Raw genomic sequence first — 15,452 nt, 5'->3', positions numbered from 1 at the left:
GAATTCTTTCCTCTTTGTCCTCCCTCCTCCTCCAAATCTCACAGCATCCAAACAGTACCGCTGTCTGCTGTATCATACTGCCCACCCGCAGCAGCAGCATTCTAAAAGAATTTCTCAGTATTTAATACTCAGTGACTAGTCTCTGCTGAGTTCACCATGTGGGCACTGAGGACTAGCATTTGGTTTTAGTGCTTTACTAAGAAAAACATTCCAACACTGGTAACCAATGACATCAGGGGGCAAGGACCAAGGGGAGTAATTCATACATAATGAAAATTATGAGAAAAGACAGGCACGTTCTATGCCCTGAACATTAGAATCATTACTCAAGTGATGTTGTTGCTCAGACTTGGCCTTCGGACCCTGCTTACTGAATTGAGACTCAAGGACAGAGTTCTGTATGAAGCAGAAAAGGCAACTTCATTTCTTTGCCCAGGAAAAGGAGGTCACAGTGGGCTAGTGGCCTCAGGACTGTGAGCCTGCTGAGGAGAGAAGGCAGGTGGAGGCAGGGGTGGTTATAAGTAAGAGTTCAAGAGATAATATACAGGGTAACAAATCATTGCAAAGTCATTCTTGTTTTTGGATGCAGTGGCCCCCTTCCCTCTGCTGGGCATGACATTCACCTCCGGTTTGGGACTCTCCTAATATTCCTGTGCTGAGAACAAAGGGTGCTTAGGAAAGGGGCCTATGGAAAAGAACTCCAGAGAAAAACTTGTGCGGTTTAAAGTCAGGCTGATAAATGCTTCTGGCATTTTAGGCAGGTTGAGGCCTGGAACCTCTCTGCAGTGCAACAGAATACAAAGAAACCATAAGGGGCTAAAAATAACTGCAGACGTAAGTAGTTGGGGTGAGTTATGAATAAGATGCACAAAATAACCCAACTGCAGTTTCAGAGGTGTCAGGAGCAAAATGAAGGCACGATGCATGGTCCCCATACGGGCCACCCAATCCCCCTTCTCTCCAGTCCAGACCTGGTCAGCAAGAACACAAGAAAAGCCATTTAAACTACCGTACAGGTAAGCAGTTACAAGTACCAGATGGTCACTCTTGACATAGGTACTTCGGAGAGGAGCTACAGTAGAGGATATGGGGGAGGAGTCTGTCCCCAGAAGACCCCATAAGATCCTGCTCTGTCACCCTGGGATTGATTGGGGTTGGGGTGGGAGGGGCTGGTTTTGATGGTTTGGGCAGCAGAAAGCAAGTGTCTTGGACTCATCTCTTTGACGACTGCGATGCAGTGGAAGTTTCCTTGGCTTGAAAGTTGCGAGGGGAGCTGTTAGCCAGAGCTGCTTCAGTCTTAACTGGCTGGGTGTCACTGGGCAGCTCTCTGAGCCTCAGTTTCCTCCTCTGTGGACATGAGGGACTAGATGGACTAGATGAGCTCTGAAGACCCTTTAACCATTGCAGGTCTTTTTCACAATTTGGTGCGACTGAGCATCAGTAAAGCAGGGAAAGCCCTACCAGCCCCGTGAATCCCTGTGCGGTTTTCGTTTCTTTGTCCTTCGGCATTTGCAAGTGCCAAAGCTCAAAGGCATGCCCAGCCTCAACACCTTCTAAATCAAGAACTTCCCCTCCAGTGTCTAAAAGATGAATAATTAACATCCAGAGATTCAGCTCAGAAGTATCTGGAACATCCAAGGCAAGATAAGCAGTTTCAGCTGTTTTGGACTAATTAATAAGCCCAATATTTCATCACTGTCATTTTTTAAAGGAGAGAGTGATTATTGAGTATAAACACATGTGATCTAAATCTTCCTTTCCTTTTTTTATTTTTTAAACCTTTGCATTGCCCAGTGTCTGCAATGTTATTGTCAGAGGAATTTAAAGTCAAACACAGCTTCAGCTCATTGCTTGGGAAGCCAGTGGAAGGTCGAGGGGGGTGGCCTTGAAAGGTGGCCGTGCACCCATGGGCGTGGTGACACAAGCCATCCGGTAGTAGGCATGAAAGGCACACTCGATCACTTTGATTTTTTTTCTCTTTCCAAGTTTGTGTGGAGCCAGTGTGGTCACCCCAGGGCGTCTGTAGCACCGATGAGGAGACAAATTAAGGACATGTTGGCTCCAGAGTTAATTAGCTTGCCTGCCTCTATTTTTCAACTTTTGTTTACTTTCTGATAAAGTGACCCGTGATCCCCAACATCATTATTACAGAGATGGCCAGGTGTTTCTTATAACTTTTGTGCTCCACTAATCCACAGATTAACCATTCTCAACCTGGGGAGCTTTAAGAAAGGCTGATACTGTTCCCTTGTGGTGACCCCCAGCTGAGCGGGGCGCAGCACGGGCAGTGGGATTTTTAAACGCAGCCGCCTTCCTTTCCCCAGTGGTTTCCGTGTGCCGCCAAGGTTGAGAACTGCCATCAGGGCACACAGATCTGCACAATCAACTTTTAAAACCCAGTGCACTTGGTGACTCTGCCCATATGAAATATGTTGAGAACATTCTTCAGTTTTTCCAAGCTTGTTAAATATTACTAATATGGTATCTCAGGAATTCTCTTTCCAATGCTTAGCATGTGTAGCCGGCTCAACGTCAGAAAAAATTAGAGCTCCACGCCCCCCTGTGGCTAATCCATAGTACTGCACCTTTAAAATCTGAACCTGTTGGAGCCCAATGTTAAGAGATCCCTCCCTTAACATGATCTCGGTCAGGGACACATGACCACATCATTAGTGGAGAGGATCTCCATTGAGAAGTATCTGAGAACGGATACCCCCATGTTGCTGCTGCACAGAGGAATTACTATTCCAGTGTTACGGTTGTGTGGGGGTGGACAGGGTGGGCTTTGTGGAACACTTGAACTGGGTCTTGATGGGTGGTGGGAGTCCACAAATGGAGACAGTGGAGTGGGCTTCCCAGAGGGGAGGACAGTGAGAAGAAAGGCATGTGGGCCAAGAAGCATAAGAAATGACTTGGAGAGGCATCGCTGGACTGTCCCTGGCTACTTGGAGATCCTACTGGTTATTACCTGTCACACAAGCACATCTGGCCCAATACCAAAGAGCTTCTAAGCCAGGAGAGTTGACACTTGCCTGGGTGTCAGGCTGGCCTGCCCCACCAGACCAAACTCCCCCTCCCCCTCCCCCTCAGACTCACTCTCAGCCCATATCGCATGCACACCGCTACCTTGGACAGAGACCCGGGGTGTCTGCACCTCCTCATCGGTAGCAAATGACCTCAGCTGTCTTGTGTCCCCACTGCACAGGCTGATGTGGCCCATTTAGGTGCCAGTACAATGAAGGTCGTGTGGTTACTGGTCATGTCACCATTTAACGCACCCATTCTTCAACCGAGTACCATTTTACAAAAAGCCCATGGAGCTCCTGGTGCTCTGTGAGATGGCATTGGGACCCTTCCCAGTGGTGGTTCCATGGGGCCCCAGTGGGCGTGTCCAGCTGGCTTTACAGCTCCTCGGTGGTCGGTGTCCAGCCCCAATCTGTGACCCCGCCTGACCTGGCTGTGCTTCCTCTGAACAGCTGGATTAGCAGAGGTGCTAAAAACCAGCGTGGTGAGCTCTGTGCCCAGAAGTCCCATTGCCTGGGTTTGACGAGCGAGTAATTTATGGCACGTGAACGTTGGCCCTTGGAGGGGAGTGTAAGTCGTATCTGGTTGATAGATTCTGCCTCTTCATAAAAAGACAGGGCTCATGTTTCCCCACATGAAAGGAAGACTTGGGGCCTAAGTGGAAACAGCTGAGGCCAGAGTGGAGCGGGGGGGCCCCTCCCCAGCTCCCCAGTGACCTGGGCACGCTGCAGTCAAGTCGCCAGCCCTCGTCCCGGACACGGTTCAGCCTCGGCCGGCCTGCCCCGGGGATGGCGCTTCCCGATGCTGTCTCCCTGGGTCTGGGTGTCCTCCAGGCCCCAGACAGACCTGAGCCTGTCCCCTCTCTCAGGGCACGACGAGAAGGCAGACACGGCGGTGAGAGCCGGCACCTGCTGTGCCACGTGCAAGGAGTTTCACCAGATGAAGCAGACGGTGCTGCAGCTGAAGCAGAAGGTACGTGCCAGGCAGGCGAGCGCCTCGCAGGAGATCAGGCCTTGATGGGGATGAAGTGGAGAAACGTCAGAAACAGTAAGAAAATGTCACCCAAGGCCTCGTGGAGCGTGCACTGAGGTCAGTGCCGACTCGGTTTGGACTGAGATGCGTCATCCACCCAGCCTCAGAGCTGACCATCTAAAGGTCAGCAGAACAAGGAAGGCGGAATCAATTAGGTTACTATTAAAACATGGCCAGGTAAGGGGCACGTGACAAAGCGGTAGAGAGGATAGGCCGTGACTGGTGTGACTTTTTGTAAAATAACTACTTAAACACATGGCCCTTACGTGACTTACATGATTCTGAATAGAGTGGAACAATTTGTCTATGTTCCTTCAATAGACAACATCTTTATAAACTTCTGTAGCTGGTGATGAATTTCTGTAGTGGCTTTATCTTTCACCTTTAAGAGTTATGGCTTGGGGTGGAGGGAGGTGTAGCTCAGTGGTAGAGTGCGTGCTTAGCATGCACGAGGTCCTGGGTTCAATCCCTGGTACCTCTGTTTTAAAAGAAAGTTATGGCCTCTGCTTTGTCTGGGTTCCACGCATCTTGGAAAGCAGCTGCTTGGATACCTCGTGTCACTGAGGGTGAGGAGTGACGCCCGCTCTCAGAGGCTCCCATGGCCCTTGCAAAGGCGTGCCTGACAGAGTATCAGATTTCTAGTAATGTTGTGCTGTGAGTAATGCCCCTCTGATGGACTAGTGACCTGAAATCTTGAAAAACCGTCCTGGACCCAGGTTGATGGTGTTTATTATAACTAAGGTCAGTGAATTCACCAGTCTGTCAGCAACTCAGAAATTGCTCTTAGGTTGGTAAGACATAAACTTGCTGGTATGTTTATTAAATGGCTTTCACTCAGGGCTCTTAATACATCAAAGAGGTGTGTATCATCTGTTTAACTTTGGCATCTAGTTGTTGTAAAGGGCAGAAGGATAAGCATAAGACAGTACTGCTTTTCCATGTTCAACACACATGCAGGCAGCCCCTGATGAGATCCAGAGCTCAGAGAAACCAGAGGTCGTGGGCTGAGAAGAGAAATGATTTTGCAGACCTTTGTGCATGGGTGGTGACAATCTATCAACTTCAACGGAGGCATATATATCCCATATATATATGCCATATGTATACATCTATATGCCACACACACATACACATTTATATATGATGTGTAAATCCTGCTTTGTGATCCAACAGGGAGACCAGGCTGAAAACCTTGTGCGTGTGGCAGCATAGACACAGTTGTGAATTGTGCATCCCACACAGACATCCTCAGGGTGAACTTGGATCAGTACTAATACTTATTGAGGAAATCCAAAAAAAAAAAAAAAAAAAAAAAAAGGTTCATGGAAGAAGTTTGCATTTCACAGGCCAGAGGAGTAGGGCCTGGGGGAGGCAGTTGATTAACGTCTCAAGGCCTAACACTGTCCTCAGTGTTCTTCTCTGGACAGTCAATAATCCAAAAGCTCTGGGGAAGCTCTTAGCAGCCTGAACGGCCTTGAAGGTCGGTGCTGCTCAGTCTTGCTAGCTCAGAAATTCAGTTACTAAATCATCTGGATTTCCCTTAACCTCCCTGCAGTGTTGTTTTTTTTTTTTTAATTGAAATATAGTCGATTTACAGTGTTGTGCTAATTTCTGGTGTACAGCATAGTGATTCATTAATACATGTGTATATATTTTTTGTATTCTTTTTCATTATAGCATATTACAAAGTATTGAATATAGTTCCCTGTGCTCTACAGTAAGACCTCGCTGTTGATCTATTTTATATATAGTAATGTTTGTATCTGCAAATCCCAAGCTCCCCTGCAACGTTTTATGGCACACAAAAGAAGAAATGTTAAAAAGAAGTTGAAAATTTTGTGTCACCCTTAAAGGCCTCGTGGCAGGGCTGCACCCAGATGCAGTACTGCGCTTCTCAGTCCCACGGGAGCTCTCAGCGCTGGGTGGGCCTGGAATGGCCTTCTGCTGAGTTCCCCTGCACGTGCCTCGTGGCAGGTCTGAGCTAAAGCTGATGTTCAAAGAACGTCCTGAGGAGCAGCTCGTTTCGCAAGGTGCTTGTTGGAATGCAGTGTGCCCTGCGGTTAGTAAAGCGGCTTTATGCCCAGGAGCCTGTTCAGTTCTCACCCTGATGCTCGTATTGTCCGAAAGGTGCAGTCACCCCCCAAGAGGCAGGCTGGCCCCCAGACCCTGGGTCTTCCCACTTCTGCTCCTGTGCCACTGTTGGGATTGTCATTTGATTTTTAACTTCCTCTCATTGCTGCTGGTGCCATCTGTTCCAAAAAGAACATAGGACATCTGCCCAAGTAAACATTGGCTAAGAAGCAGGTGACTGGGTGTCCTGGACCATGGCCAACCCCCTGGTATAAGACGGTCTGCAGACGTGCTGAAGGGCAGCACAAGTGCACAGTCAGCAAAATCCCACCTGGGGAGGCTCTGTGGGGCAAACACCCTGGGTTCTTCAGTGGGTACGTTATAAGGAAAAAAAAGGAGGCGGAGCAGCAACCTGCAGGTTAAAAGAAACTTTTAAAAAAGTATGATTTTTTTTATGGGCAAGACTGAGCCTTAGTGTGTAGGCATGCCCAGTTGGGTGGGTGGTACATGAATTTTTAAAACACAGGAAGTGATTAAAATCAGAGTAGTTACTTTTGAGGGAAGGGGGAGGAGGCTGTGATTGGTCAGGGCACATGGATGGGCTGCTGGTGACAGGCCAAGTTCTGATAGTTGACGTAGCTCTTCATCAACAGGATGCTTGTCATGTGGTAATTCTCTAAGATGTGTATTTATTTTGTGGGGTTTCCAGATTCTGTGCTTTTATTTTCCAATAAAATGTTTTTGTGAAATGCAAATGAACTTATTTACCAAACAGAAACAGACTCACAGACATAGAAAACAAACTTATGGTTACCAGGACGGGAAAGTGGGTAGGTGGGAATAAATTGGGAGTCTGAGATTTGCAGATACTACTATATATAAAGTAGGTTAACAAGTTTCTACTGTACAGCGCAGGGAACTATATTCAATATCTTGTAGTTACCTATAATGAAAAAGAATTTGAACAAGACTATATGTATGTCTGAAAAAGTATGCTGTACACCAGAAATTGATGCAACATTGTAAACTGATTATACCTCAATTAAAAAAAAAGACATCATCACTTTCACCCTCCCAGCCGCCCTTTTAATAAGGGCATTATTATAAACGAGGTGGTTATACGATCCTCATTTTATAGGTGATGAAGTCCAGGTTACATTGCTTATCGAGATCCCACAGGTAGAATGTGGCAGGGCTGAGATTTAAACCTTAAGTCTGCCTGATACCAAAGCCCACAGGTGGGATCTGCATTTCAATTTTTCTATTGGAAGCAGATAATAAAACTGGACCAGCCTTCAGGGGCCACATTGACCCACTGTCCTCTAGTTAGAGTAGATTTTCTTGTAAATTCCTCACTCGGTTCCCTCCCTTTCCACCCCAGGACCCGGGTGTGGGTTCACAGGTTGGAGTGGTTTCTCAGTGTGACATAGTGATACCAGCACCGTTGTAAATGAAACCTTAGAATGCAGCTGGGTCCTGGTGGTGACTTCGAACCATGAACCCTGACATGAAGTTGTGCAAAGCTGACTTTCAGCTTGCACAAGGTTTGAATTCTTACGGTTTCCCCTCCTGGATTCTGAGTGATGACTGCAGGGGTACTGTGTGCCTTTCCTTGCATATTTCAGGGAACGCTAGGTCTTCTCCAAGTGTGGAGGAAGACCATTTATCCAGAAGGCACTGGGTGTTCAGGAATCTTCTAGCTTATGGATCTGCAAGGCTGTCCTTACCCAAGGATTTTCATACTAGCTAAGGGGCTCCTAAGCCCCTGTGGGACCCTTTGGAAGAGAGTGTTGGTGCCTCTTTGAGCTTTCTGCCCTCTGAGCTTCCTTGCCCCGTGAGCTGGATGGATTTCAGTAAAAACTCCAAGAAAAGGAAAAAAAAAGAAAAGCACCCCCTGGAGAAAGTTCCAGACATGGGTCCCAGGCTCACTGTTTCCTCCATCTCCCTGCTTTGTTACTGCCAAGGCAAGTGCCCTGAGGTCCTGGGGGCTATTCGTGCTGGGCACCAACGTTCTCTTCCTCGTGTAATCCTCACAGTCCTGACGGTGTGTGTCATCGATGAGGAAATGGACGGCCAGAGCTTTCAGTTCTTACCAGAGGTCTCACCGATTCCTGACTTCAAGGAATGCAAAAGTCTTTCACACGTGTGGTTCCCCGGCTTCCCCTAGAGTGAGACCCTGAAATCCTAGAGAGCCGGCCGGGTGGAAGCACAGTGCCTTTTATGACCTCGTCCCAGAAGCCACACACCATCACTTACATCATCTTCTGTTCATTAGAATCAAGTCCCTAAGTACAGCCCGTACTCGGAGGGTAGAGAATGAACCTCCACCTTTAAAGGGAGGAGTGTCTGAAAATTTGTGGGCACATCTTAAAACCATCACAGTGACTGGTTCCCACTGGCTCCCAGACACCTGAGCGAGCAGTGGCCTGTAAGCCATATTTTGGTCCTGGCTCCCAAGGCTAAGAGACCTTTAAGAGCAAGGACCGTGTCTTGGTCACCACTGTTGCCTTAGAACCAAGCACAAGGCCTGGCACATAGCAGGTTCTCAAATATTTGAGATGTAAAGGAGTTAATAAGTTGGAAATCTGAAACAGGTAGATGTATTAATTATGGTGAGAATGTGTCTAGTGATAATCTAGGGGAGCTGGAGCTGATCCAGGCTCCCCGGCAACCGGCTGAGAGACCCCACGCACGCTGCTGTCACCAGCAGGTGTCTGGGCTGAGAAGGAGCGCCGCTACAGCCCGTCTGAGCTCTGACTGCTCGGATAAAGGGGAAGGACCATGAAAAGGCTCTGTGGCCTCTGCAGACAGCACAAGGGCAGAGAACTTCCCCGGTAGTGGGGCCATTGCTTCCTGACCGAGGCTCCTCTTCTCTCTGCAGATTGCCCTGCTCCCCAACAGCGCCGCTGACCTAGGCAAGTACATCACTGGTGACAAGGTCCTGGCCTCGAACGCCTACCTTCCAGGACCTCCTGGCCTGCCTGGAGGACAGGGCCCTCCCGGTGAGTGAGGGAGAGTGTAAAAGGATGATAGGGTCACCAGCCAAGGCCTGCCCAGAGCTCCAGTTTAGTGGGGGCCGGACAGAGTTCTTAAGCTTCCATGGGTGGGAGCAGAAGCCAGGGTCCAGGGAGCTCCCACACGTGGGAGACAAGAGTGCCTGGGGACGTTGGGTCAAGCCTGAGAGACTCTCATAACCAGTGGTCATCAGGGAGAAAAACGTCATTGTCTTGAGTTTGGCTAAGACTCTTGAAGATCATCTTAAAAGACAGAGAAACAAAATGAAAACTATTTTTCGCATTAACACGGATGATGGTTGATAAACTAGTGAGCTCCTTTGGTCTCATCACCTGGCGCTGGCAACTGCTGGCCGGCCCCGCTTCCCCTCTCCCCCAGCCCTCTCTCGTCCTTTCCCTGTTATTCAGGAACACTTACTCAGGTAGTTACTTTTATATCTCTCTATATATTTTTCTTTAGAAGTCAACCTCATTGAGATACAATTCTATGCCATGAAATGTACCCACTTGAGTTACAGCTCGATGAGTTTCGAAGGATGTATACGCCCTGTATCAAGCACTTACCACCACCTTGTGTCTAGTCTGCGTCAAGATCTCGAGCATTTCCGTCACCCCAGAAATTTCCCTTGTGCCCACTTGCAACTTGTATCCCCAGCTCCTGGCAGCCCCTGACCCGCTTTCTCTCACTGCAGTTTTGTCTGTTCCAGAACTTCATAGCAATAAATCTGTTCTTTTTTGTCTGGCTTCTTCAGGATCCTGTTCTGGAGATTTACCATGGTTACTTTGAAGAAAATCTTTAACATTCTGTCATCCCATCAGGAAACGCACAGCGAGAACTTTAAGAAATAGTGACAGGCTGTTTTATATTTTACTGGGAGTTCTTCCATAGGTAGATCAATAGGGTTTGTTTTTTTTTTTTCCACACCGGTGAAGAAAGTATTAGTTTTAGCGAATGATTCAAAAACATGGATGTCTTATCCCTGATTCTTACTGCTGAGTGGTGTGCTAGGTAGTGTGAATAACCTCCGGACATTCTAACGGGGGAGACTAGACACACAGAGTGAAAGCAAACAGAGCAGTCTCTGCTCGCCCCCAGGTAAGTGCGCAGGTGCCTCCTGCTATGGAAGCTGAAAGCAGAGAGAGGTCGCTGTAGCCGACAGGGATCAGAGGACTTGGGGTGTGAGCCAGACACGGAAGGACACGAAAGGTAGGACTGGTCCAAGCAGGAAGGACACAGCAGATTTAAGGTTGGAAGGTCAGCAAGTACAGAAGCTCAGAATGCTTCCCAAACTATGCGTTTTCCTCTGCACTTACATCCTCATCTCCTGGTTTCCATCAAAACACAGGTGGCCTGGGTCTCTGTACAGAGACCAAGAGCTGGTCCAGAACTTTGGTTTATCCTCTTGTTCCTTCCCTTGGTCTGAGCTACTCTGGGTCATGGTGGAGTTGTCTCCGGCAGATGCCACACACAGGCAGCCTCCTGCGTCTTCTAAGTAGACTTGGGTGTCTCCTTACAAATTGATCCCTGCCACAGGGTTCTCCATCCTTCTCTAAGACAATGCTCTTGCTCTGCTTCCTTGGAGGAGTTTCGTCTCCAGGCCAGTCTACCTCTCGCTCCAACCAGGACAGACTAGAAACAGGCGAGCCGTTGGCTGTCTTTCTTCTGAGTGAATGAGTTCTCCCATCTGGTTTCTGTCCTGGTCTGAGCTGTCCAGGGTCCTTGACGGAGCAGAGTGACCGAGGATTAGCTCTGGCCCGTGCTTTCTCCTCCAGTTCTGTTTCCTTCTCACACCTTATTTCTAGCCTCACAGTTTGTGATGCCCTCCGTTGAGGGGTGTTAGAGCAGCTAGAGAGAGAATGTTTCTCTCACCCTCAACTAAAATTCCAGTCCTGCCTCCTGTGGTGCATCAGAGACCGGGGCACCAGTTCAGGAAGCTGCACTGGGTTGGAATCCTTTGTCTCTGGCATTGAGGGAGTGGTTGCCACTCTCCCTCCACCCCCGACTGTCACATCTAAGGTGATGCTGGCATGTCCAAGCCCCACATTTTAAAGGCACTTGACATTGTGATCTCAGGGGTTCATTGATTGTGGAAATAAAGGTAAGAGATTTTCTCTGGCTTGTACTTGAGCTGTTAGAGGTTAAGTATTTAGTCATAAGAGGGATCTGGTCCCCTTCCCAGATACACTCTTTCAGGCTGTAGCTGGAACCAGCACTGAGAGCAGGGCTGTGAGGCATGTGTGATGGGACGTTGACTGCCTTTAACCTTGGCTTCATTCTTGGGTAAGCTAGAAGAGACTCCCCCAAGTCTGACAGGTCTGCAGTCTTTGCTTGTTTCTTTGCTTTGTTTTGGTTTGTTTCCCAGTGCCTGAAAGTCGTTCCATCCCGTCCCTGTGTGCGGCCAGTAGCAGGAGCCGGGTGTGATGAAGAGTCTTTACTGTGTGCGTTTGAAAGGGAGGAATCGCAGCGCTGGGGAGCAATTACGGCGCAGCAGGCAGCCCCGCCTTCGGGGCTGCCCTTTGCCTTGAAGCACTTACTGAGCAGCCTTCCCTGTGCCTGGGCCTCTCCGGCAGTGTCCCGACACTTCAGACACAGCCCAGGCCCTCACAAAGCTGACAGACTAAAGCGAGTTAAAACCCAACGTCCTTCCATCTGCAGAAGAGCGAGGTTAGACCTGACTTTACATCATAGACAAAATGGATTAAAGAACTGAATGTAAGACCTGAAACTAAAACTCCTAGGAGAATACCTAAGGGACGGCTTCCGTGCCAGCCGACTCGGCAGTGACCCTCGGACACGACACCAGAAGCACAGATGACAAAGGCAGAAATAGACCTGAAACCCCTTCATCTGTTTAGGCGAGCTGTCCTTTCCACCAGCACCTGTAACGTGCGTTGTGACGTCAAAGTCACTGTGTGACAACCCTAACATCTGGGTCGCCTCTGAGTCTGATTCTGATGATTGCTCTACCTCTTAAACATGAGGCTTGTTTAAATTTTTTTTGGAGGGGGGAGATTTTTGGGTTAGTTTTTGTGGGGGTTTTTTGCTTTTTTTTTTTTAATATATAATCTCAAAACTTTCGACGAATGCCAGATATGGTCTGGAGAGGACCAGCAGAGACAGGGGTAGGCAGGAGTTACTCCTGGAGATGGGTGTCCTCTTTTGTCAGGCTGCCAGCAAGGAGAGTGGGGTCCATCTAATGGAGCACTGAGCTGCTTGGCGGGGTGTGGTCACTATCTCTGCCTCTCGTGGTCCATGTCTTCACGTTTTCAAATTCCTACAGGCTTAGTGGGGACCCAGGGTGCCGATGGATTTTTCTCAGTGGTTCCCAGCTTCCAGCGGCCCCTGCACACCTGTGCCGCACAGGCTTCTTCTCTCTGCACATTCTGGCTCTGCCCCAGGGGTAGCCTGCTGTGAATTACTACTCCAGGGCAGAGTTGGCGGGGGTCGGGGGGGTTTCAGTTCTCCTGGTCCAGCTGCATCCAGGCCTCGGGGCGAGATCGTCTGCCCACCTGTGGCGGTGGGCGGCCCCACTCTGGCTCGTGTCTGCAGCAGAGCCTGAGCGGGAGAGCGTGCTACCCTCTCCCCAGGAGTAGGAGACGTCTGCGTCCTGCAGGGGCGTTTGCTGCCCCACGTCAGTGGCTTGGGGCTTTTGCCCCAAGGGGTTGAAGTAGGAAAGTTATAGAGTGAGACTTGTTCTAGAAGGAACATGCAGATGGAAGCGTGAGGAGCAGGTGAGGGATGGACAAGACTGATGGGAAACAGAGGGACCAGCTGGGAGGCGAGAGTTAAAGCTAAGAAAGGGAAGGCCTAACAGAGTTTTGAGGGGTCTGGGGGTTTTGTTTGTTCGGTTTTTTAGTGCCTCTCTGTGTGAGGTACTGTGCTAAGTGATGTGTGCATGTATCTCAGATCCCATTTGCTGCTCACAACCGCTCTATAAGGTAGCTGTATCTTAGCCCTGCTTTAGGGATGAGAAACAGATTCAGAGAGGTCAAGCAACTTATCCAAGATTCAGGGCAGGTCCCTCTGAGGCTGAAACCTGTACTCCAAACCGCCATCCAGCTGTGTTAACCACTGCCCTGCTGGGAAGGAGGGGTGCGGGGGAACAGAGAGTCACGAGACATTAAAGAGGTGAAATGAATAGGACGGGTCACTGATCAGACAAGGAGCTTGTGGAAATAGGGACATCTTGAAGAAGATTCTCAGGTGTCCAGCTCGAGTCAACGGGTGACTGGAGGTCCATGGAAAGAATGGGGCAGTCCATTTTTGGTCCTGTTAAGTGTAAAATGTCTTTAAGACATCTAATTAGGTGGAGAGGTCAGAAGGAGAAGGGCAGAGTGCAAAGAGGAGTGTCGGAAAGGGGCTCCTGGACTCTTGTCCGTCAGCTGGGGCCCTTGTCCTCCCCGTGGGCTAATGAGGAGCTAACGAGGTCTTCTTTGCTTGCAGGCTCTCCAGGACCGAAGGGGAGCCCAGGCTTCCCGGGGACGCCAGGCCCTCCAGGGCAGCCCGGCCCCCGGGGCTCAATGGGACCGATGGGACCGTCTCCTGATCTGTCCCACATTAAGCAAGGCAGGAGGGGCCCTGTGGTCAGTATTTCATCAGAGATCCGCTCACTGTGGTTGGGGGAAGCGTGTTCCTGCTGTTAACCTAGACCCCTTTGTCTTGTAGGGTCCGCCGGGTGCCCCGGGAAGAGATGGTTCTAAGGTAAGTCTTCTAAGCAGTCCTTACAAGCATCGGGTTTCTTAGTTTCAGCCTCCTATGCAGGCATCATGGAAAGCTCAAGCACAGGTCATTGTCCCCCTTGGGCACGTGGCAAAGTCGAGACACCGGTAGACTTTTTGTCCCCAAAGCTGGGAAGAAAATCTAAAAAGCGAATTTTCTTAAAATATGAAGCAGCCATAATATCAGAAAGTATCACCAAAGCCACTGCTGAGAACGATTACCCATCAATGTTAAACACGCCTGCTGGTTGTCATGGTGGCACGTGCCTTTCTCGTTAGCCAGTGTTCCCTGCGGGGCTGTCTTGTGTGCGTTCCCATCTCTTCGCTACCCTGAAGTCAAGAACAGAAGTTCCATCCTGTGCAAGGGGGTGGGTTCACTTTGGGGCTGCCCGCCCCTTGCCTCCTGAAGAGGCCAGTGCGAGTTGCTTTAGGCCACGCTCTGGCCGGGGACACCAGCTTTCCTCTGGTCAGGTCTGGTTGCTAAGTATTTGGCCCTGGGAGGGGAATTAGAAGAGGCTCTTGAGTCAAGCGGTTCTGTTCAAATGGGTGGCCCCCAGAGTCCAGCTTCGAGCTGGCGTCCATTTCCAGTGGGAAGTATTTGTTGTTTTGCTCAAGGAGATGGTTGTGGTGGGTGTCGAAATAGAGACATGGTGGCGGCCTCCATGTGGTCCAGAAAGCTAACCCTGACCCTTCTGCTTTTAGGGGGAGAGAGGAGCACCTGGCCCCAGAGGGTCTCCAGTAAGTAGCACTGCCTGTCCTGTTGCCCCAGTGGGACGGTGCTCAGGGCTGCAGCTCTGATGAGCCTGTAAGTTGGTCTTATTAGCAAAAGCCGGCCCCCTCCAGCAGCCACTCCACCTGCCTACACAGAACTCCACGATTAGAAGAATCACCAAAGCCGTTAGCAGCTGGTTGGGTTTTATTTTGAAAATTCATTTCTTGTTTTTTTTTTCTTTTATCACGGCTAACTTTTATTTGGAATGTCTTCTCTTAAGGTTCACAGCCCCAGTATGCCATGAATCTGTTTCCACGTGTGTCTTACCGCACCTGAAGGAGATGCACAGGGTTAAGCCCTAGCTCTGAATGTTTAAGAATTTAGCCCGCGGTATAACCCTAGCAGGTCCAATGACCATCCCCTCCAAGAAAGTGCAGACACGCATGGCTGCTCAGGACCGCTGAGACAAAATTAGCTTGATGTATGTATGGTGTCTGGGAGATAAAAAATGAAAATTAGTGGTATCCAAAAGCACACATGATTCAGGCAACTTCATGGCATTTCTGAAGAAAGACTGAGGGCCTCGGCCTTGGCAGTAGGAGATCTGGGTTCCCACCTCCACTCTTGCACCTGCTGGCTCACTGATCACGGCCATGTCACTTGGTGTCCATCCCTAGTGTCCATCCCCACACCTGTGCAGCACAGGTGAGCATCCATTGACGTCCGAATGCTCTCGGTACATCACTGAGTGCTTTGCCAAGTTACATAAGCTACTGTTTCTAAGGTAGTAGCTACAAAACAGAGGTTATGGGGGGAGACAGAGAATTTATTACAGGCCACCATTGGGCCCAGAACGTGCACGCCCACACATTATTTCACCA

General features: G+C 49.4%; 1 protein-coding gene across 2 annotated transcripts in view; it reads left to right on the top strand.

Annotated features, from left to right (window-relative positions):
- CCBE1 (collagen and calcium binding EGF domains 1) overlaps window positions 1-15,452 on the top strand; it is a 176,577-nt gene that overhangs the window by 156,243 nt on the left and 4,882 nt on the right. For both annotated transcript variants that reach the window (XR_004133380.2, XM_031441813.2), the window contains exons 6-10: window positions 3,893-3,996; window positions 9,008-9,128; window positions 13,585-13,724; window positions 13,807-13,842; window positions 14,562-14,597. Coding sequence is in view for 1 of the 2 variants with exons in the window: in XM_031441813.2 (XP_031297673.1) it covers window positions 3,893-3,996; window positions 9,008-9,128; window positions 13,585-13,724; window positions 13,807-13,842; window positions 14,562-14,597 (437 nt within the window). In the remaining variant the exon portion in view is untranslated. The remainder of the gene's footprint in view (window positions 1-3,892; window positions 3,997-9,007; window positions 9,129-13,584; window positions 13,725-13,806; window positions 13,843-14,561; window positions 14,598-15,452) is intronic.

The sequence above is a fragment of the Camelus dromedarius genome, chromosome 28, assembly GCF_036321535.1.
Source record: "Camelus dromedarius isolate mCamDro1 chromosome 28, mCamDro1.pat, whole genome shotgun sequence".
Lineage (NCBI taxonomy): Eukaryota > Metazoa > Chordata > Mammalia > Artiodactyla > Camelidae > Camelus > Camelus dromedarius.
The sequence above is the reverse complement of the archived record's forward strand: the minus strand, read 5'-3'. Positions and strand labels throughout refer to the sequence as shown.